General features: G+C 55.4%; 1 protein-coding gene across 1 annotated transcript in view; it reads left to right on the top strand.

Moving 5' to 3' along the window:
• arsg (arylsulfatase G) overlaps positions 1 to 21893 on the top strand; it is a 50001-nt gene extending 28108 nt beyond the window's left edge. The window contains exons 2-12 of the mRNA XM_031894404.1: positions 7905 to 8156; positions 10397 to 10584; positions 10673 to 10720; positions 10844 to 10958; positions 11118 to 11261; positions 12740 to 12927; positions 13203 to 13283; positions 18110 to 18218; positions 19232 to 19352; positions 21148 to 21238; positions 21438 to 21893. Coding sequence (XP_031750264.1) covers positions 7927 to 8156; positions 10397 to 10584; positions 10673 to 10720; positions 10844 to 10958; positions 11118 to 11261; positions 12740 to 12927; positions 13203 to 13283; positions 18110 to 18218; positions 19232 to 19352; positions 21148 to 21238; positions 21438 to 21712 — 1590 coding nt within the window. The 5' untranslated portion in view covers positions 7905 to 7926 and the 3' untranslated portion in view covers positions 21713 to 21893. The remainder of the gene's footprint in view (positions 1 to 7904; positions 8157 to 10396; positions 10585 to 10672; positions 10721 to 10843; positions 10959 to 11117; positions 11262 to 12739; positions 12928 to 13202; positions 13284 to 18109; positions 18219 to 19231; positions 19353 to 21147; positions 21239 to 21437) is intronic.
• The last annotated feature ends 2193 nt before the right edge of the window (positions 21894 to 24086 follow it).

The following is a 24086-nucleotide window of genomic DNA, read 5'->3' as shown; positions in this document are numbered from 1 at the left end:
GGCTGGTCAGCTAAGGCCATAAAGGGTAAGGGGCAATTAGTTGTACATTAGCGTGGGCAGCCGTGCAGAAACCATTACTGGCCCGGCGGGGGGGGCACAGAGTAATGAGTGTCGGCCCCTGAGGCAAGTGCCCTCCCCCGTGACTGTTAGTGAGGCTCCGGCATCCATATTGGGTTTCCTGATAACCTGGTGCCCAGGGCACTTACCCTCATAGCTCTGTGCTTCTCTGTCAGTGCCAACTGGGATGGGCGCTACCCCCGTGCCCCCCGTTACTCACTGGCACAGAGTAGTACATAGCGGGGCTCAGTAGGGCACAGTGACGTAGGAGGGGGGTATGAGCTTCTCACGGGGCAGAATGAGCCAATCAGCTAGGGCTGGGGGGGTCCCAGGGGGTGGGGGGAGGCACCATAGCTGGGGGCACTAGGAACTGGGACCCCCTGTGGTTGTGGGTTTGTTAGGAGCTTTTTGTTACATCTCCCGTATCCCCAGCTGTCTCCTATATCTCTAGCCAGTCCCATATATCCCCAGCTGTCTCCTATATCTCTAGCCAGTCCCATATATCCCCAGCTGTCTCCTATATCTCTAGCCAGTCCCATATATCCCCAGCTGTCTCCTATATCTCTAGCCAGTCCCATATATCCCCAGCTGTCTCCTATATCTCTAGCCAGTCCCATATATCCAGCTGTCTCCTATATCTCTAGCCAGTCCCATATATCCCCAGCTGTTTCTATATCTCTAACCAGTCCCATATATCCTTATCTCTAGCCAGCTGTCTCCTATATCTCTAGCCAGTCCCATATATCCCCAGCTGTCTCCTATATCTCTAGCCAGTCCCATATATCCCAGCTGTCTCCTATATCTCTAGCCAGTCCCATATATCCCCGCTGTCTCCTATTCTCTAGCCAGTCCCATATATCCCAGCTGTCTCCTATATCTCTAGCCAGTCCTATATCCCAGCTGTCTCTATATCTCTAGCCAGTCCCAATTCCCGCTTCTTCTATATCTCTAGCCAGTCCCATATATCCCCAGCTGTCTCCTATATCTCTAGCCAGTCCCATATATCCCCAGCTGTCTCTATATCTCTAGCCAGTCCCATATATCCCCAGCTTGTCTCCTATATCTCTAGCCAGTCCCATATATCCCCAGCTGTCTCCTATATCTCTAGCCAGTCCCATATATCCCCAGCTGTCTTCTCTATATCTACTAGCCAGTCCATATATCCCCAGCTGTCTCCTATATCTCTAGCCAGTCCCATATATCCCCAGCTGTCTCCTATATCTCTAGCCAGTCCCATATATCCCCAGCTGTTCTTCTATATCTCTAGCCAGTCCCATATATCCCAGCTGTCTCCTATATCTCTAGCCAGTCCATATATCCCCAGCTGTCTCCTATATCTCTAGCCATCCCCATATATCCCCAGCTGTCTCCTATATCTCTAGCCAGTCCCATATATCCCCAGCTGTCTCCTATATCTCTAGCCAGTCCCATATATCCCAGCTGTCTCCTATATCTCTAGCCAGTCCCATATATCCCCAGCTGTCTCCTATATCTCTAGCCAGTCCCATATATCCCCAGCTGTCTTCTATATCTCTAGCCAGTCCCATATATCCCCAGCTGTCTCCTATATCTCTAGCCAGTCCCATATATCCCCAGCTGTCTCCTATATCTCTAGCCAGTCCCATATATCCCCAGCTGTCTCCTATATCTCTAGCCAGTCCCATATATCCCCAGCTGTCTCCTATATCTCTAGCCAGTCCCATATATCCCCAGCTGTCTCCTATATCTCTAGCCAGTCCCATATATCCCCAGCTGTCTCCTATATCTCTAGCCAGTCCCATATATCCCCAGCTGTCTCCTATATCTCTAGCCAGTCCCATATATCCCCAGCTGTCTCCTATATCTCTAGCCAGTCCCATTATCCCAGCTGTCTCCTATATCTCTAGCCAGTCCCATATATCCCAGCTGTCTTCTATATCTCTAGCCAGTCCATATATCCCCAGCTGTCTCCTATATCTCTAGCCAGTCCCATATATCCCCAGCTGTCTCCTATATCTCTAGCCCAGTCCCATATATCCCCAGCTGTCTTCTATATCTCTAGCCAGTCCCATATATCCCCAGCTGTCTCCTATATCTCTAGCCAGTCCCATATATCCCCAGCTGTCTCCTATATCTCTAGCCAGTCCCATATATCCCCAGCTGTCTTCTATATCTCTAGCCAGTCCCATATATCCCCAGCTGTCTCCTATATCTCTAGCCAGTCCCCCAGATTCTCCTATATCTCTAGCCAGTCCATCCCACTATATCTCTAGCCAGTCCCATATATCCCCAGCTGTCTCCTATATCTCTAGCCAGTCCCATATATCCCAGCTGTCTCCTATATCTCTAGCCAGTCCCATATATCAGCTGTCTCCTATATCTTAGCCAGTCCCATATATCCCCAGCTGTCTCCTATATCTCTAGCCAGTCCCATATATCCCCAGCTGTCTTCTATATCTCTAGCCAGTCCCATATATCCCCAGCTGTCTCCTATATCTCTAGCCAGTCCCATATATCCCCAGCTGTCTCCTATATCTCTAGCCAGTCCCATATATCCCAGCTGTCTCCTATATCTCTAGCCAGTCCCATATATCCCCAGCTGTCTTCTATATCTCTAGCACAAGTCCCATATATCCCCAGCTGTCTCCTATATCTCTAGCCAGTCCCATATATCCCCAGCTGTCTCCTATATCTCTAGCCAGTCCCATATATCCCCAGCTGTCTCCTATATCTCTAGCCAGTCCCATATATCCAGCTGTCTCCTATATCTCTAGCCAGTCCCATATATCCCCAGCTGTCTCCTATATCTCTAGCCAGTCCCATATATCCCCAGCTGTCTCCTATATCTCTAGCCAGTCCCATATATCCCCAGCTGTCTTCTATATCTCTAGCCAGTCCATTATCCCAGCTGTCTCCTATATCTCTAGCCAGTCCCATATATCCCCAGCTGTCTTCTATATCTCTAGCCAGTCCCATATATCCTCAGCTGTCTCATATATCCCCAGCTGTCTCCTATTTCTCTAGCCAGTCCCATATATCCCCAGCTGTCTTCTATATCTCTAGCCAGTCCCATATATCCCCAGCTGTCTCCTATATCTCTAGCCAGTCCCATATATCCCCAGCTGTCTTCTATATCTCTAGCCAGTCCCATAATTAAATTCCCCCCCCAGCTGTCTCCTATATCTCTAGCCAGTCCCATATATCCCCAGCTGTCTCCTATATCTCTAGCCAGTCCCATATCCCCAGCTGTCTCCTATATCTCTAGCCAGTCCCATATCCCCAGCTGTCTCCTATATCTCTAGCCAGTCCCATATCCCCCAGCTGTCTCCTATATCTCTAGCCAGTCCCATATATCACCAGCTTTTCTCCTATATCTCTAGCAAGTTCCCATATATCCCCAGCTGTCTCCTTATATCTCTAGCCAGTTCCCAATATATCCCCAGCTGTCTCCTATATCTCTAGCCAGTCCCATATATCCCCAAGCTGTCTCCTATATCTCTAGCCAGCTCCCATATATCCCCAGCTGTCTCCCTATATCTCTAGCCAGTCCCATATATCCCCAGCTGTCTTACCTATATACTCTAGCCCAGTCCCCATATATCCCCAGCTGTCTCCTATATCTCTAGCCAGTCCGCATATAATCCCCAGCTGTCTCCTATATCTCTAGCCAGTCCCATATATCCCCAGCTGTCTCCTATATCTCTAGCCAGTCCCATATATCCCCCATTTCTCAAAAAACCTATGACCCCGCCGAGTGCCTTGTTCTGATCCTGAGTGTATATCTAGTGTCTCTGCCATAAAGCACGTCAGTACTGCTGTAAACAAAAATCCTGACGAACAGAGATGAATTGCTTGCATTTCCAAAAGGATTCTGGGAGTTGTAGTTCTGCAACATCTGCAGTTCTGGGGGGAATCTCCTTTATTTCTGTAGCGCCGGCCCAGTTATTCATGGTCCAGGAATCTGTGGAAAATCCAGCAGCGCCGACACCCAGTGCAGAGCGGGTCGTTGTGTTCCCTCAGATCCAGATTCTGTTGTGTCTGCCCTGGGATTGCGGCTCCATCGGGCCGACCTTCCCTACTGGGGGGGGGGCAGGATTCGTGTGCCATTTCCCCTCACTGTGAGCGGATCAGAGTGTCCTGGGTCGGCCAGTTGGGACCATCCATCTGCCGGGGCCGACTGGTTTGGGGGTGGGGGCGTCTCCTCTATCAACCCATTAGGACAAGATTTGGAAGATTTAACTTGGACACAAGTCATTTTCAGCCTCATCTTACTGTCCCCATCTTGCCCTACTGTCCCCATCCATCTTGCCCTACTGTCCCCATCTTGCCCTACTGTCCCCATCTTGCCCTACTGTCCCCATCTTGTCCTACTGTCTCCATCTTGTCCTACTGTCCCCATCTTGCCCTACTGTCCCCATCTTGCCCTACTGTCCCCATCTTGTCCTACTGTCCCCATCTTGTCCTACTGTCTCCATCTTGTCCTACTGTCCCCATCTTGCCCTACTCTCCCCATCTTGTCCTACTGTCTCCATCTTGTCCTACTGTCCCCATCTTGCCCTACTGTCCCCATCTTGCCCTACTGTCCCCATCTTGTCCTACTGTCTCCATCTTGTCCTACTGTCCCCATCTTGCCCTACTGTCCCCATCTTGCCCTACTGTCTCCATCTTGCCCTACTGTCTCCATCTTGTCCTACTGTCTCCATCTTGCCCTACTGTCTCCATCTTGTCCTACTGTCCCCATCTTGCCCTACTGTCTCCATCTTGCGCCTACTGTCTCATCTTGTCCTACTTGTCTCCATCTTGCCCTACTGTCTCCATCTTGTCCTACTGTCCCATCTCCCTACTGTCCTCCATCTTGCCCTACTGTCTCCATCTTGCCCTACTGTCCCCATCCATCTGCCCTACTGTCCCCATCTTGCCCTACTGTCTCCATCTTGTCCTACTGTCCCCATCTTGTCCTACTGTCCCCATCTTGCCCTACTGTCCCCATCTTGCCCTACTGTCCCCATCTTGCCCTACTGTCCCCATCTTGCCCTACTGTCTCCATCTTGCCCTACTGTCCCCATCTTGCCCTACTGTCTCCATCTTGCCCTACTGTCCCCATCTTGCCCTACTGTCCCCATCTTGCCCTACTGTCCCCATCTTGCCCTACTGTCTCCATCTTGTCCTACTGTCCCCATCTTGTCCTACTGTCCCCATCTTTCCCTACTGTCTCCATCTTGCCCTACTGTCTCCATCTGTCCTACTGTCCCCATCTTGTCCTACTGTCCCCATCTTGCCCTACTGTCCCCATCTTGCTTACTGTCCCCATCTTGCCTACTGTCTCCATCTTGCCCTACTGTCCCCATCCATCTTGGCCCTACTGTCCCCATCTTGCCCTACTGTCTCCATCTTCCTACTGTCCCCATCTTGTCCTACTGTCCCCATCTTGCCCTACTGTCCCCATCTTGCCCTACTGTCCCCATCTTGCCCTACTGTCTCCATCTTGCCCTACTGTCTCCCATCTTGTCCTACTGTCTCCATCTTGCCCTACTGTTCTCCATCTGTTCCTACTGTCCCCATCTTGCCTACTGTCTCCATCTTGCCCTAACTGTCTCCATCTTGTCCTACTGTCTCCATCTTGCCCTACTGTCTCCATCTTGTCCTACTGTCCCCATCTTTCCCTACTGTCTCCATCTTGCCCTACTGTCTCCATCTTGCCCTACTGTCCCCATCCATCTTGCCCTACTGTCCCCCATCTTGCCCTACTGTCTCCATCTTGTCCTACTGTCCCCATCTTGTCCTACTGTCCCCATCTTGTCCTACTGTCCCCATCTGCCTACTGTCCCCATCTTGCCCTACGCCCCATCTTGCCCTACTGTCCCCATCTTGCCCTACTGTCTCCATCTTGCCCTACTGTCCCCATCTTGCCCTACTGTCCCCATGTTGCCCTACTGTCCCCATCTTGCTCTACTGTCCCCATCTTGCCCTACTGTCCCCATCTTGCCCTACTGTCCCCATCTTGCCCTACTGTCCCCATCTTGCCCTACTGTCTCCATCTTGTCCTACTGTCCCCATCTTGCCCTACTGTCCCCATCTTGTCCTACTGTCCCCATCTTGCCCTACTGTCTCCATCTTGCCCTACTGTCCCCATCTTGCCCTACTGTCCCCATCTTGCCCTACTGTCTCCACCTTATAGACATTGGGTGCTACCAGCTGATTTGCCCAGTAGGCTGGGACTGGGAGTTTTTGTAGCGGAAGAATTTGATTAGTGACTGATCCTAGGAAGGAATTCCCTAGCAACCAGGTGGGAGTTAATGTATGTTTTGGTTGCTGGGTTCAGTGACCCTGACGATGAGATACCAGTTTATGAACAGTAATTTCATTTGTACTGTGCCCCTCCTGCCGTGGCCGGGGTATAACTGATGAGTGGTAGGAAATGGGTTAAATTGTGGATCCCCCCGCCCCCCCCAAGGACTCCCAGTGCCGGCGGTGCTGTTGGCGCAGATTCAAGGTTACAGATTTATCTGCCCCTTACCCCCTCCCCTGATAACACTGACTGATACTGCCCCACGGGTCACGGTGACCCTCTGTGTCGGGCCCCTATCTGCCTTGCTGGCTGGGGCAATATGAGAGACAAGGCAATAGCTGAAAGCATTGGGGCCCCCCATGTCGGGCAATATCAGATCTGCCCCCCGGCTGTACAGTACTTCCCAGAATCCTTTGCCAGCCTGTGCAGCACTGACATGACGTATTCATGGAGGAGATGGGTTTGGGGCCCAATGGCCGCCCCCACTTACTGGTTATTATACCCCTTATAGTGGAACGTACCATTTCCCTGCCCGGGGGGGACGGCCTGGAGACAAACATAGGAGCCCTGTCCGTGGTGCTGAATAACCATTGGGCTTTGAGTTATTGTATCTGTGAGGGAGGGGCTATTAATCCTGGGTGCTGCCAATTGCCCACTGGCTACCGAGAGATTTGGGCTACCAGTATTTACCCCTGGGGGCTCTAAACAAAGGATATTGGTTGCTTTTGTGTGAGATCTACCATTACTGGTATTTGGGGGGCACTGCAGGGGTATGCCCTTTGAATAAACTTCTATACCCCCCCTCCCAAAGGTAAGTTACCTGCCCTCAGTACCTACCCAGGGACAGAGCCCTGATTCCTGGGAACTGGGTTTATGGGGCAGTTAGCGCGAGGCTCATAGTCAGAGGCCAATCAGGGCTCAGAGGGTAACTGCTCAAATAATGAGCTTGTGTTGGCGCCCTAGTGGGCAAGGCAGGAACTGTTAGTGACCCAAGCACCAGGGGGCAACAAACTGATCCTGTGCTTATTGGCTCCCATGATCGGTAAGGAGCCCCCTCATTGGCAGATTTGCTTGTGCAAAAGATTTTTTCAGGACCAGAACCTCAGCGCAGAGAAAACTGAGATTTAGTGACCCTCCCCTAGGCACTCATTGTCCCACCCACTTTCCTTTGGTCCCACCCACTCTTTCTGTCCCACCTACTTTCCTTTTGTCCCACCCACTCTTTCTGTCCCACCTACTTTCCTTTTGTCCCACCCACTCTTTCTGTCCCACCTACTTTCCTTTTGTCCCACCCACTCTTTCTGTCCCACCTACTTTCCTTTTGTCCCACCCACTCTTTCTGTCCCACCTACTTTCCTTTTGTCCCACCCACTCTCTTTCTGTCCCACCTACTTTCCTTTTATCCCACCCACTCTTTTTGTCCCACCCACTTCCCCTTAATCCCGCCTACTCTCCCTGCCTTACACACTACAATAAATGGCAACCGGCACTTTGTGCCCCCCCCACAGCAAAACAGCCCCCCTAAATGTAGTCTGGATATTTTGGACCCAGTTACATTTCTCTCCATTCTGTTTGCCAGGGCGGCACTGCCAGCCGGACAGATGGCGCTGCTGGGAATATTTCTGAAGTCGCTATTGGCTGTGCTTCTTTTCTACTGTTTCCTCCCATTCTGGGTTCCTGATGGTTTTGGATCCAAAAATGATGACACCAAAAAGCCAAACTTCATCGTCATTTTAGCCGACGACATCGGGTGGGGTGATCTGGGCGCAAACCTGCCGGAACTGGAGTCTCATACGCCGAACCTGGACGCAGTCGCCGCAGGTGGACTCAGGTACGAATGATGTCACTCTCTGGGGGCGGGACTTACCTGTACTACATCCCCCTCACTCACATTCTTAGCACTGCCCCCTATATGCCATGTCTGACCATGGGAAAGAGAGCAGCCCAGGAGCAGGAAGTACAGAGAATCAGAGCTCTGTACCTGGGTAAGTACTGGGGGGAGATTGGATTCACTTACCCAGGGGGAGGTTCCTGTCTGACCATGGGAAAGAGAGCAGCCCAGGAGCAGGAAGTACAGAGAATCAGAGCTCTGTACCTGGGTAAGTACTGGGGGGGAGATTGGATTCACTTACCCAGGGGGGGTTCCTGCCTGACCATGGGAAGAGAGCAGCCCAGGAGCAGGAAGTACAGAGAATCAGAGCTCTGTACCTGGGTAAGTACTGGGGGGGAGATTGGATTCACTTACCCAGGGGGAGGTTCCTGTCTGACCATGGGAAAGAGAGCAGCCCAGGAGCAGGAAGTACAGAGAATCAGAGCTCTGTACCTGGGTAAGTACTGGGGGGAGATGGATTCACTTACCCAGGGGAGGTTCCTGCCTGACCATGGGAAAGAGAGGCAGCCCAGGAGCAGGAAGTACAGAGAATCAGAGCTCTGTACCTGGGTAAGTACTGGGGGAGATTGGATTCACTTACCCAGGGGGAGGTTCCTGTCTGACCATGGGAAAGAGAGCAGCCCAGGAGCAGGAAGTACAGAGAATCAGAGCTCTGTACCTGGGTAAGTACTGGGGGGAGATTGGATTCACTTACCCAGGGGGAGGTTCCTGTCTGACCATGGGAAAAGAGAGCAGCCCAGGAGCAGGAAAGTACAGAGAATCAGAGCTCTGTACCTGGGTAAGTACTGGGGGGAGATTGGATTCACTTACCCAGGGGAGGTCCTGTCTGACCATGGGAAAGAGAGCAGCCCAAGAGCAGGAAGTACGAGAATCAGAGCTCTGGTACCTGGGTAAGTACTGGGGGGAGATTGGATTCACTTACCCAGGGGAGGTTCCTGTCTGACCATGGGAAAGAGAGCAGCCAGGAGCAGGAAGTACAGAGAATCACGGCTCTGTACCTGGGTAAGTACTGGGGGGAGATTGGATTCACTTACCTGGGGGGGGGGGGGGTTCCTGCCTGACCATGGGAAAGAGAGCAGCCCAGGAGCAGGAAGTACATAGAATCAGAGCTCTGTACCTGGGTAAGTACTGGGGGGAGATTGGATTCACTTACCCAGGGGGAGGTTCCTGCCTGACCATGGGAAAGAGAGCAGCCCAGGAGCAGGAAGTACAGAGAATCAGAGCTCTGTACCTGGGTAAGTACTGGGGGGAGATTGGATTCACTTACCCAGGGGGAGGTTCCTTAATGGCCAAATGGTTCTGCCCGTGCCCCTGGCCAACACCGATATTTCCCTTTGGCAGATAATGAAGCAATTTACTGTAAATGGAGAGATTTTAGGCAAGACTCAGTATTGATTTCCTGCCTCCCTGTCCCTTTATCTCCCTGACGTTACGGTTTCCTACCCTCGGGGGGGGCTGTTTGCTTTGGGCCCAGTACTTGGCAGAGAATGGAAGGCAGAACCTTGACTGTGCGAGAGACAAACTCTGAAGAGAATCCTCTCATCTTATGACCTGCCCCCTGTCCCCCCACAGCGCCCCCTCCCTTATTGGCTTAGCCGGTGCCTGGGGGGCAGCTAATTCCCCTCTCACACAGATTTCCCGCGGGGTACAAAGAGCCAGTCTGTACTTGTTGCAGAGGGCGTGTACGGCAGTTCAGGCTGTGGTTCTATAGCAGCTGAAGGGACACGTGCCCATCAACCCTTTGCCCCAATGGAACCTGTCTCACCCCTACAGGGGGCAAATTCCTTCCTGACTCCAGAAGTGGCAACTCCTGGATCACCTTTGTACTAAGACTCAAGTTATAGAAAGGCTAATTCTAAGCATCTTTTCAATTGGTCTTCATTATTTATTTGTTATAGTTTTTGAATTATTTGCCTCCTTCTGACTCTTTGCAGCTTTCAAATGGGGGTCACTGACCCCGGCAACCAAACCCTATTGCTCTGTGAGGCTCCAGTTTTATTGTTATTGTTACTTTTTATTCCTTATCTTTCTATTCAGCCCCTCTCCTATTCATATTCCTGTCTCTCATTCAAGTCACTCCCTGGTTGCTAAGGCAACTTGGACCCTAGCAACCAAATAGCTGCTGAACAGCCCCTCCGTTTTCTCTCTGTATCTGATGAATCCCCCGGTCTCCTGTCCAGGTTTGAGGATTTCCACTCGGCAGCCTCCACCTGTTCCCCCTCTCGGGCCTCTCTGCTGACGGGGAGACTGGGCGCCCGCACCGGCGTCACCCATAACTTTGCCGTACAGTCAGTCGGGGGGCTCCCGCTAAACGAGACCACTCTGGCCGAGGTTCTGAAGAAATCCGGTTACACCACCGGTCTCATAGGTAAAGCAGAGTCTCCTTTAAAGGGGAAGTTCACCAGATATGAAATGGATATTAATAATATATTAATAATATATTGTATTTCACACAGGGAAATGGCACCTGGGCCACCATGGCAACTACCATCCCAACGCCCGGGGTAAGTAACCCGGGGTAAGCAGGGTGTAACAGGGTGTGGCTATTATAGTGGGGGGCAGGGGGAGGAGCCAGGGATGCCCTCTGCCTGCTGGGAATCTAACTGGCTTCTCTCCTCCGTTACCAGGTTTTGATTATTACTATGGGATTCCCTATAGCAACGACATGGGATGCACAGACGCCCCCGGATACGACATCCCCCCCTGCCCGCCCTGCCCACTGCGCCGCAACCTGACGCAAAGGTAAAAATCTCTGCCCACTGGGCAATTTCATTGGATTCAGGTCACTTTAAAGGGGAACTTCACCGAATAGAAAAGAAAATGTCATTCTGAAGTATTTAGTGTTGGTGTTACAGATACCCCCTGCCCCCCCATTGGGTGGTAATGTGGCCCCTCTGTCAGTTTTGCCAGCACAGGGGGCGGGTGTTACACCAAACTGGCGCTTCCCCTCATGCAGAACCGAGCGATTGTGGAGCAGCCGGCGGATTTGAGGCGCCTGCCGGAGAGATACGCGCTGAGGGCGGAGCAGTTTGTCGAGGAGGCGAGGTGAGTAGTGTGTATAGTAAGGCAGCGGGGAACTACAACTCCCACCATGTCAGCTCATTGGGCTCGTAGGTACAGGCACAGTAAGGGGACAGGTGGGTGCTGGGAGTAGAACGCTGCCCCCCTTGGCTGCTCAGTGGGTGGTTCCAGTGTGGCCCAGTTCCCCCCCATGTGACCCCCGGCGGAAGGGCAGTGTGTTCCTTGGGACACGTGGCTCTATAACTGGCGCACAGGAAGGATTTATCCCCGGCTATAAATAGCGCTGTTCCAGATGGTCCTTCTGCGGCGGGGGGGGGGGGGCTCAGGGAGCTGCTGGGTGGGGCCAAGTCTGCTTCCCAGTTTTCTAAGCACAGGCTGCTGGGAGCTGGGCCTATCTAAGCACAGGCTGCTGGGAGTTGGGCCTCTCTAAGCACAGGCTGCTGGGAGCTGGGCCTCTCTAAGCACAGGCTGCTGGGAGTTGGGCCTCTCTAAGCACAGGCTGCTTGGAGCTGGGCCTCTCTAAGCACAGGCTGCTGGGAGTTGGGCCTCTCTAAGCACAGGCTGCTGGGAGTTGGGCCTCTCTAAGCACAGGCTGATGGGAGTTGGGCCTCTCTAAGCACAGGGCTGATGGGAGTTGGGCCTCTCTAAGCACAGGCTGATGGGAGTTGGGGCCTCTCTAAGCACAGGCTGATGGAGTTGGCCTCTCTAAGCACAGGCTGATGGGAATTGGGCCTCTCTAAGCACAGGCTGATGGAGTTGGGCCTCTCTAAGCACAGGCTGATGGGAGTTGGGCCTCTCTAAGCACAGGCTGATGGGAGTTGGGCCTCTCTAAGCACAGGCTGATGGGAGTTGGGCCTCTCTAAGCACAGGCTGATGGGAGTTGGGCCTCTCTAAGCACAGGCTGATGGGAGTTGGGCCTCTCTAAGCACAGGCTGATGGGAGTTGGGCCTCTCTAAGCACAGGCTGCTGGGAGTTGGGCCTCTCTAAGCACAGGCTGATGGGAGTTGGGCCTCTCTAAGCACAGGCTGATGGGAGTTGGGCCTCTCTAAGCACAGGCTGATGGGAGTTTGCCGGACTGTAGGTGCCACACCCCCTGGCACTGTTTCTCTGGGTTGTTCTGATCCCTGTGGGCACTGCCAGTCAGGATTTGTGGGCGGGGCCTGAGAGGCACCATTGTTCTGGGCAACAAGAGAGGGAGCTCAGCCCCAATCTGCCCTCAGGGACAAACTAGCCAATCAGAATGCTAGGAGGGGGCCCATCTGCCTATCCGCTTGGCACAGTGCCATCACAGCTGCACCCGCTATCCAATCACATTGGGTTTGTAAATGGGGACCATTCCCAGGAGCACACTGCAATCAGTACCCGGGGCCCATTGCCCCCCTGTAACCCTATTTACCCAAGTGCCCCAGACTGGGGGGGCCGCGCACAGACAGTTTCCTGCGTGTAGCTCCCCCCCCAGTTACACACTGCACCGCACTAAATGGTGAGCTCTTGTGTTTCAGCTCCCAGGGGCGCCCGTACTTCTTGTATGTGGCATTGGCCCATATGCACGTGCCACTGAGCCGCCCCCCCATGGCCCCTCCCCTCGGGCCGTATGCCAACAGCCTGACAGAGATGGACATTCTGATTGGCCGGATCAAAGCCGCAGCGTATGGCGCCGCAGGGCAGGACACGCTCCTCTGGTTCACAGGTAAATGCTTGGGGATGGGAATGTAAGAGTTAATGTTGATTTATTGGAATGTAAGGGTTAATACTGATTCAATGGAATGTAACAGGTTAATACTGATTCATTGGAATGTAACAGGTTAATAATGACTCGTTGGAATGTAAGGGTTAATAGTGACTCGTTGGAATGTAAGGGTTAATAGTGACTCGTTGGAATGTAAGGGTTAATAATGACTTGTTGGAATGTAAAGGGTTAATAGTGACTCGTTGGAATGATAGCTCCTCCCCCCTGTCCTGCAGGTGACAATGGCCCCTGGGCCGAGAAATGCAACTTGGCGGGAAGTGTCGGCCCCTTTGTGGGTGCGTGGCAGCTCGAGCAAGGTATTCCTATTGGCTACTGCCCCATCTTGCCTTACTATACACACTGTCCCCCAGTTACAGCCCCTCCCCCTGACACCATCTTGCCTTACTATACACACTGCCCCCCAGTTACAGCCCCCCCTGACACATCTTGCCTTACTATACACACTGTCCCCCAGTTACAGCCCCCCCCTTCATTGCCTTACTATACACACTGCCCCCAGTTACAGCCCCTCCCCCTGACACCATCTTGCCTTACTATACACACTGTCCCCAGTTACAGCCCCTCCCCCTGACACATCTTGCCTTACTATACACACTGTCCCCCAGTTACAGCCCCTCCCCCTGACACATCTTGCCTTACTATACACACTGCCCCCCCAGTTACAGCCCCTCCCCCTGACACCATCTTGCCTTACTATACACACTGTCCCCCAGTTACAGCCCCTCCCCCTGACACATCTTGCCTTACTATACACACTGTCCCCAGTTACAGCCCTCCCCCTGACACATCTTGCCTTACTATACACACTGTCCCCCAGTTACAGCCCCTCCCCCTGGCACCATCTTGCCTTACTATACACACTGTCCCCCAGTTACAGCCCCTCCCCCTGACACATCTTGCCTTACTATACACACTGTCCCCCAGTTACAGCCCCTTCCCCTGACACATTTGCCTTACTATACACACTGTCCCCCAGTTACAGCCCCTTCCCCTGACACATCTTGCCTTCTAATACACACTGTCCCACAGTTACAGCCCCTCCCCTGACACATCTTGCCTTACTATACACACTGTCCCCCAGTTACAGCCCCTCCCCCTGACACATCTTGCCTTACTATACACACTGCCCCCCAGTTACAGCCCACCTCCCCCTGACACATCTTGCCTTACTATACACACTGCCCCCCCAGTTACAGCCCCTCCCCTGACACATCTTGCCTTACTATACACACTGTCCCCCAGTTACAGCCCTCCCCGACACCATCTTGCCTTACTATACACACTGTCCCCCAGTTACAGCCCCTCCCCCTGACACCATCTTGCCTTACTATACACACTGTCCCCCAGTTACAGCCCCTCCCCTGACACATCTTGCCTTACTATACACACTGTCCCCCAGTTACAGCCCCTCCCCCTGACACATCTTGCCTTACTATACACACTGTCCCCCAGTTACAGCCCCTCCCCTGACACATTCTTGCCTTACTATACACACTGTCCCCCAGTTACAGCCCCTCCCCTGACACCATCTTGCCTTACTATACACACTGTCCCCCAGTTACAGCCCCTCCCCCTGACACATCTTGCCTTACTATACACACTGCCCCAGTTACAGCCCCTCCCCCTGACACCATCTTGCTTTACTATACACACTGCCCCCCCAGTTACAGCCCCCCCAGTTACCCCTTCCCCCTGACACATCTTGCCTTACTATACACACTGTCCCCAGTTACAGCCCCCCCCGACACCATCTTGCCTTACTATACACACTGTCCCCCAGTTACAGCCCCTCCCCTGACACATCTTGCCTTACTATACACACTGTCCCCCAGTTACAGCCCCTCCCCCTGACACATCTTGCTTTACTATACACACTGTCCCCCAGTTACAGCCCTCCCCCTGACACCATCTTGCTTTACTATACACACTGCCCCCAGTTACAGCCCCTCCCCCTGACACATCTTGCCTTACTATACACACTGTCCCCCAGTTACAGCCCCTCCCCCTGACACCATCTTGCTTTACTATACACACTGTCCCCCAGTTACAGCCCCTCCCCCTGACACCATCTTGCCTTACTATACACACTGTCCCCCAGTTACAGCCCCTTCCCCTGACACATCTTGCCTTACTATACACACTGCCCCCCAGTTACAGCCCCTCCCCTGACACATCTTGCCTTACTATACACACTGTCCCCCAGTTACAGCCCCTCCCCCTGACACCATCTTGCCTTACTATACACACTGCCCCCAGTTACAGCCCCTCCCCTGACACATCTTGCCTTACTATACACACTGTCCCCCAGTTACAGCCCCTCCCCCTGACACATCTTGCCTTACTATACACACTGTCCCCCAGTTACAGCCCCTCCCCTGACACCATCTTGCCTTACTATACACACTGTCCCCCAGTTACAGCCCCTCCCCCTGACACATCTTGCCTTACTATACACACTGTCCCCCAGTTACAGCCCCTCCCCCTGACACCATCTTGCCTTACTATACACACTGCCCCCCAGTTACTGACACATCTTGCCTTACTATACACACTGTCCCCCAGTTACAGCCCCCTCCCCCTGACACATCTTGCTTTACTATACACACTGCCCCCCCAGTTACAGCCCCTCCCCCTGACACATCTTGCCTTACTATACACACTGCCCCCCAGTTACAGCCCCTCCCCCTGACACATCTTGCCTTACTATACACACTGTCCCCCAGTTACAGCCCCTCCCCTGACACCATCTTGCCTTACTATACACACTGTCCCCCAGTTACAGCCCCTCCCCCTGACACATCTTGCCTTACTATACACACTGTCCCCCAGTTACAGCCCCTCCCCCTGACACATCTTGCTTTACTATACACACTGTCCCCCAGTTACAGCCCCTCCCCCTGACACCATCTTGCTTTACTATACACACTGCCCCCCAGTTACAGCCCCTCCCCCTGACACATCTTGCCTTACTATACACACTGTCCCCCAGTTACAGCCCCTCCCCCTGACACCATCTTGCTTTACTATACACACTGTCCCCCAGTTACAGCCCCCTCCCCCTGACACATCTTGCCTTACTATACACACTGTCCCCCAGTTACAGCCCCCTCCCCCTGACACCATCTTGCCTTACTATACACACTGTCCCCCAGTTACAGCCCCCTCCCCCTGACACATCTTGCCTTACTATACACACTGTCCCCCAGTTACAGCCCCTCCCCCTGACACCATCTTGCCTTACTATACACACTGTCCCCCAGTTACAGCCCCCTCCCCCTGACACATCTTGCCTTACTATACACACTGCCCCCCAGTTACAGGACCCTCCCCCTGACACCACCTTGCCTTACTATACACACTGCCCCCCAGTTACAGCCCCTCCCCCTGGCACCACCTTGCCTTACTATACACACTGCCCCCCAGTTACAGCCCCTCCCCCTGGCACCACCTTGCCTTACTATACACACTGCCCCCCAGTTACAGCCCCTCCCCTGACACATCTTGCCTTACTATACACACTGCCCCCCAGTTACAGCCCCTCCCCCTGGCACCACCTTGCCTTACTATACACACTGCCCCCCAGTTACAGCCCCTCCCCCTGGCACCACCTTGCCTTACTATACACACTGCCCCCCAGTTACAGCCCCTCCCCCTGGCACCACCTTGCCTTACTATACACACTGCCCCCCAGTTACAGCCCCTCCCCCTGGCACCACCTTGCTTTACTATACACACTGTCCCCCAGTTACAGCCCCTCCCCCTGACACCATCTTGCCTTACTATACACACTGTCCCCCAGTTACAGCCCCTCCCCCTGACACACCTTGCCTTACTATACACACTGTCCCCCAGTTACAGCCCCTCCCCCTGACACACCTTGCCTTACTATACACACTGCCCCCCAGTTACAGCCCCTCCCCCTGACACATCTTGCCTTACTATACACACTGTCCCCCAGTTACAGCCCCTTCCCCTGACACCATCTTGCCTTACTATACACACTGTCCCCCAGTTACAGCCCCTCCCCCTGACACATCTTGCCTTACTATACACACTGTCCCCCAGTTACAGCCCCTCCCCCTGACACACCTTGCCTTACTATACACACTGTCCCCCAGTTACAGCCCCTCCCCCTGACACACCTTGCCTTACTATACACACTGCCCCCCAGTTACAGCCCCTCCCCCTGACACATCTTGCCTTACTATACACACAGCCCCCCAGTTACAGCCCCTCCCCCTGACACCATCTTGCCTTACTATACACACTGTCCACCAGTTACAGCCCCTCCCCCTGACACCATCTTGCCTTACTATACACACTGTCCCCCAGTTACAGCCCCTCCCCCTGACACCATCTTGCCTTACTATACACACTGTCCCCCAGTTACAGCCCCTCCCCCTGACACCATCTTGCCTTACTATGCACACTGTCCACCAGTTACAGACCCCCTGGGCTGATATTGGGCCTGCGGCTCAGGGAATGTCTCTCACGTGCCAGACAGACAGCTGTACTGACGGGCGCTGGAACCATCGTGGCATTTGCACAGGAAGTTAGTGAGCCGGGCAGCGCCACCCCCTGCACCCTGCACCCACAGCCGGCCGGGAGTTACGGCTGGAAAATTCACCTCACACTCCCAGCACCTTAACCCTCGCATGTCCAGTACAGGGAGAAGCTACAGCAATGCCACTGAGCTAAAGGGGCAACAAAGAAAGTCTCCTGAGCCGGCCCTCTGTAGCCCTGCCAGTCTGTGCCCAGTCTTTGGTCAGAGGTGATGCCCAACTCCACTGATGCCCTGGTTCCTTCTGATACCCCTGGTTTATTCTGATACCCTGGTTCCTCCTGATACCCCGGTTTATTCTGATACCCCAGGCCCACCTGATACTCTGGTTCCTCCTGATACCCCGGCCCTCAGTGAGATCTGTTGGTAGGGGCTCCCCCTGCTGGCCAATTGCCCCACTCATAGCTTGATGCTCCAGGCCCAGGCCCTAACTAATGCCCTCCCTGTGGCCCAATCCGCCTCCGGGGCACTGACAGCCTCCATCTGCCCCACTGGTCACGGGAGAATCCTGAGCACAGGGAGCTGCCATAGTGTTTCAATTCAACATGTTCCTTTCCGCAGGGGGCAGCTCAGCCAAGCAGACTACGTGGGAGGGTGGGCACCGGGTTCCGACTCTGGCATACTGGCCCGGAAGGATCCAGGGGAACCGCACAAGTTCTGCCTTACTGAGGTAAGAATACAATTGCACTAAAGTCTAATTAAAGTGAATCCTGTGCGCCAGTAGCTGGGGGTTACGGTGCCATGGCCACGCCTCCTGGGTACCTGCGCGTCGGTGTCAGGTGATGTGGCACAAAGGCCATGTTTGCTGGGTGTCAGGTGACACAGGAACTGGACTCTGGGACGGCACCGGTTCCCTGACCCACACAGAGCAAACCCAGTCTGTAACAGAACATCATCATATTCCCAGAATTCTCTGTGTCAGGTGTAACTGCAACTCCCACTGGGCTTTCTCCTTACACTTTAAATATGTTACACCTATTCCTAGCAACTTTGCAATTGGTCTTCATTATGTATTTTTTGTAGTTTCTGACTTATTTGTCTTCTTCTAGATCTTTCCAGCTTTCAAGTAGGGGTTACTGACCCCGTGAGCTTACAGTTTTATTGTTATTTTTGTTTTTATTACTTACCTTTCTCGTGTTCGTATTTCTGCCTCTCATTTAAACTACTGCCTGGTTGCTAAGGTAAGCAAGACCCTAGCAACCAGAGAGCTGCTGAAATGACAGAAACCACAAATGAAGACCAATTGCAGAATGTCTCAGAATATCATTGCCTACTTTGAACTAAGGGTTAATTTAAAGGTGAACAACCCCTTTACCCATACAATTAAACCTCCTTTCCGTTCCCTGGCACTGCCGGCTGTGGCCGGCACCGAGCCAATCAGACAGAGCAATCACGGGCAGGCTCGCTCCACTGATTATATGGTTCTGACCGCTCCGTACTAGTACCAGGGGTTGGCGCTGGGTGCCAGCCAGTAATGAGCACTTCCAGCTCAGGATAAGGAAATAGTCCCCGTGTTCTGTGTTGGGTCCCATGTTGCCGCCCCCCGGGTGGAGCTGGTGCCAGCTGGGCACATTGAGATAGTAGAGTGGACCTGCTGGGTCAGTAGCATTGGGGAATGGATGCCCCTCATACCCTGGGCACGGGGTCTCCCAGTCAGACATTGCTAATTGTTTCCCTTTGCAGCACGTTGGATATCTTTCCCACCCTGGCGGCCCTGGCACACACAGCTCTGCCAGCCAACAGGCGGTACGATGGCACAGACGTATCAGGGATTCTGTTTGGGCAGTCGCAGGAAGGGCACAGGGTAAGTGGGCTAGTGCCCAGCAGCTCAGCGTGCCCGCCCTTTGCCCCTAAGTACACGCTCCGTTGGGTGGCAGCGCCAGTGAGTCCGTCACTTACCCCTCCCTGGAGCAGATGTTCCCCAGCTCAGCTGAGTGCTGCTGCCATAGCGCCAACTGGGAAGCCATGAATAAGTACAGCAGCCCTGGCAGCAGAGGCAGTGGGACTGTCGGGCTCCGGGGGGGGGCAGCGGGGACTGTCGGGCTCCTGGGGGGGGGGGGGCAGCGGGGACTGTCGGGCTCCTGGGGGGGGCAGCGGGGACCTGTCGGGCTCCTGGGGGGGGCAGCGGGGACTGTCGGGCTCCTGGGGGGGGGCAGCGGGGACTGTCGGGCTCCTGGGGGGGCAGCGGGACCTGTCGGGCTCCTGGGGGGGGGGCAGCGGGGACTGTCGGGCTCCTGGGGGGGGCAGCGGGACCTGTCGGGCTCCTGGGGGGGCAGCGGGACCTGTCGGGCTCCTGGGGGGGGGGGCAGCGGGACCTGTCGGGCTCCTGGGGGGGGCAGCGGGACCTGTTGGGCTCCTGGGGGGGCAGCGGGACCTGTCGGGCTCCTGGGGGGGCAGCGGGACCTGTCGGGCTCCTGGGGGGGGGGGGGGGGGGCAGCGGGACCTGTCGGGCTCCTGGGGGGGGGGGGGGGGGCAGCGGGACCTGTAGGGCTCCTGGGGGGGGGGGGGCAAGCGGGACCTGTAGGGCTTCTGGGGGGGGGCAGCGGGACCTGTAGGGCTCCTGGGGGGGGGGGGGGGGGGGGGGGGGGGGGCGGGACCTGTAGGGCTTCTGGGGGGGGGGCAGCGGGACCTGTAGGGCTTCTGGGGGGGGGGCAGCGGGACCTGTAGGGCTTCTGGGGGGGGGGCAGCGGGACCTGTAGGGGGGGCAGCGGGACCTGTAGGGCTTCTGGGGGGGGCAGCGGGACCTGTAGGGCTTCTGGGGGGGGGGCAGCGGGACCTGTAGGGCTTCTGGGGGGGGCAGCGGGACCTGTAGGCTTCTGGGGGGGGCAGCGGGACCTGTAGGGCTTCTGGGGGGGGGCAGCGGGACCTGTAGGGCTTCTGGGGGGGGGCAGCGGGTACAGGCGCCGTCGGTTCCATTGCCCCGTGGACAGCGGGTACAGGCGCCGTCGGTTCCATTCCCCCGGGGACAGCGGGTACAAGCGCCGTCGGTTCCATTCCCCCGGGGACAGCGGGTACAGGCGCCGTCGGTTCCATCCCCCCGGGGACAGCGGGTACAGGCGCCGTCGGTTCCTTTGCCCCGGGGACAGCGGGTACAGGCGCCGTCGGTTCCTTTGCCCCGGGGACAGCGGGTACAGGCGCCGTCGGTTCCATTCCCCCGGGGACAGCGGGTACAGGCGCCGTCGGTTCCTTTGCCCCGGGGACAGCGGGTACAGGCGCCGTCGGTTCCATTCCCCCGGGGACAGCGGGTACAGTCGGTTCCATCCCCCCGGGGACAGCGGGTACAGGCGCCGTCGGTTCCATTCCCCCGGGGACAGCGGGTACAGGCGCCGTCGGTTCCATTCCCCCGGGGACAGCGGGTACAGGCGCCGTCGGTTCCATTGCCCCGGGGACAGCGGGTACAGGCGCCGTCGGTTCCATTCCCCCGGGGACAGCGGGTACAGGCGCCGTCGGTTCCATTCCCCCGGGGACAGTGGGTACAGTCGTTTCCATTCCCCCGGGGACAGCGAGTACAGGCGCCGTCGGTTCCATTGCCCCGGGGACAGCAGGTACAGGCGCCGTTGGTTCCGGTTCAGGAGTAACCTCTGTGGCTTTTCCCTCAGGTCTTGTTCCACCCCAACAGTGGGGCCGCTGGGACATTCGGGCGCCTGGAAGCTGTGAGACTGGGCCAGTACAAGGCATTTTACACTACAGGTGAGACTCAGACCCGGGCTGGCAATCTGTGGGTTCTGGCAAATGCCAGGGTTCTGGGGGGGTGTTTGTGCCTCTGGGTACTGGGAAAGCCAGGGCCTATTTGAATCCCAGTCCGGACCTGCTCAGACTTGGTTCCTCGGGGGCGGTTCTTCTGGATTTCTCTGCCAGTTCCTTATCCCTAGTGCATTCCCCTATTCAGGTGGAGCTCCGGCCTGTAATGGGAGTGTCGGACCAGCTCAGCGCCATGACCCTCCGCTCGTGTTCAACCTCCATCAGGACCCGGAGGAATCGTCCCCCCTTGTCCCGGGGAGCCAGGAGTACCGCGCGCTGTTACCGGACTTAGCGAAGGCAATGGGGGACATTATGGCTGATATTTCCACGGATAATGTGTCTGTGGCAGATTATGGACAGGACCCATCAGTGGTTCTGTGCTGCGACCCAAAGCGCGTGGCCTGTCGCTGTACTGAGCTGTGATCCCCACGGCTTTCATATGTCCCCTACGTTATTTCACCGGCGCCAAGGTCCATACAGAACCCGAGGCTTCCGGGTGGGAAAGATGTGGATTGGGCAGCCTGGGGGGTAAAGAAGGGATGGGGGTACATTTGGTTGGAAAAAGGGGGATGTGGGTATAAAAGGGGGGTCAGCATCAGGCAGCTAGGGGGAGGGTGGATGTATGGGTGGGTGTGTGGAAGGGGATGTGGGGGTGTAAGTGGGTGGGGTTGTGTGGGGGAGGGAGGGAAGGGGTTGTGGGAGGGTGTGGATGTAGGAGGGAGGGGGGGTGCAAGTGGGTGGGGTTGTGAATGAGTGGGAGGGGTAGGGGTGGGTGGATGCCCTACAGCAGCCCCATGCCCTTCTAAAATCTGATCCTGCCAGATCAAAACCAAATATTAACCCCTTCTGTCACTCCCCCACCTCTTTTTCCAACCTGCTCCGCCCTCATCGCTTTCCCCCCAAGCTGGCCCAGGTCAGGATTGAACTCACAGCTCCCATAGCACTGCAGGCAGCAGCACTCCCACTGAGCCACAGCAGGACTCACAAGGAAATGTCTTCGTCCATAATACTTACCCTTCATGTGGCGCCAAACTGCCCCGGGGTGGGGTAATGAGTCCCCCCCCTCCTTGTGAGGATCAGCAGAGAGGGAAACACTGCTGCCTGGGAAGCCTAATGGCATTGGGTGAGGGGCCGTAACATTAGCACCTAGTCCTGCCTCTCACTGCACAGAGGGTGCCACACTATGGGTGCTGCCTGGGAAGCCTAATGGCATTGGGTGAGGGGCTGTAACATTAGCACCCAGTCCTGCCTCTCACTGCACCGAGGGTGCCACACTATGGGTGCTGCCTGGGAAGCCTAATGGCATTGGGTGAGGGGCCGTAACATTAGCACCCAGTCCTGCCTCTCACTGCACAGAGGGTGCCACACTATGGGTGCTGCCTGGGAAGCCTAATGGCATTGGGTGAGGGGCTGTAACATTAGCACCCAGTCCTGCCTCTCACTGCACAGAGGGTGCCACACTATGGGTGCTGCCTGGGAAGCCTAATGGCATTGGGTGAGGGGCTGTAACATTAGCACCCAGTCCTGCCTCTCACTGCACAGAGGGTGCCACACTATGGGTGCTGCCTGGGAAGCCTAATGGCATTGGGTGAGGGGCTGTAACATTAGCACCCAGTCCTGCCTCTCACTGCACAGAGGGTGCCACACTATGGGTGCTGCCTGGGAAGCCTAATGGCATTGGGTGAGGGGCTGTAACATTAGCACCCAGTCCTGCCTCTCACTGCACAGAGGGTGCCACACTATGGGTGCTGCCTGGGAAGCTGAGCTCATATACACTCGGTGCCGCCCATCTCTGGCAGGGGGGCCGTGGGACCCCAGGGGATCAGATCTACACAAACACTTCCAACTGGGGGTTAATGCACCAAATTTCAGGTCGACATTTCCCCATGGGGTGGGGGTGGCACTTGCGCAGTCATCTTCATGTTTCCCCATCTGTGGCACTGACTGGCACTGACCCCCCCACACACACACACACTCACACTCACACACACTCACTCACACACACACACACAGGAGAATTCATTGCAGGGATTTATTGTTCAGCTACATGTGTTTAGTTGTGCATCATGTGATTAACTTACAGGGGGAACATTGCTGAGGGGGTACATTTCTGGGGGGGTACATTTCTGGGTACATGGGGGGGGATACATTTCTGGGTACATTGCTGGGTACGGGGGGATACATTGCTGGGTATAGGGGGTACATTGCCGGGTATGGGGGTGGGTACATTGCTGTACACAGAGTAACTATACGGGGGGGGGGTACCCACGCAGAGTAACTATATGGGGGGGGGGTACCCGCAGAGTAACTATACGGGGGGGGGGGGGGTACCCGCAGAGTAACTATACAGGGGGGGGGGGTACCCGCAGAGTAACTATACGGGGGGGGGGGGGGGGGTACCCGCAGAGTAACTATACGGGGGGGGGGTGGGTACCCGCAGAGTAACTATACGGGGGGGGGTACCCGCAGAGTAACTATACGGGGGGGGGTACCCGCAGAGTAACTATACGGGGGGGGGGGTACCCGCAGAGTAACTATACGGGGGGGGGTACCCGCAGAGTAACTATACGGGGGGGGTACCCGCAGAGTAACTATACGGGGGGGGGGGGTACCCGCAGAGTAACTATACGGGGGGGGTACCCGCAGAGTAACTATACGGGGGGGTACCCGCAGAGTAACTATACGGGGGGGGGGGTACCTGCAGAGTAACTATACAGGGGGGGGGGTACCCGCAGACTAACTATAGGGGGGGGGGGTACCCGCAGAGTAACTATACGGGGGGGGGGGGGGGGGGTAC

This window comes from Xenopus tropicalis, chromosome 10, assembly GCF_000004195.4.
Source record: "Xenopus tropicalis strain Nigerian chromosome 10, UCB_Xtro_10.0, whole genome shotgun sequence".
NCBI classification, from domain to species: domain Eukaryota; kingdom Metazoa; phylum Chordata; class Amphibia; order Anura; family Pipidae; genus Xenopus; species Xenopus tropicalis.
This window is presented reverse-complemented; position numbering and strand designations above follow the sequence as displayed.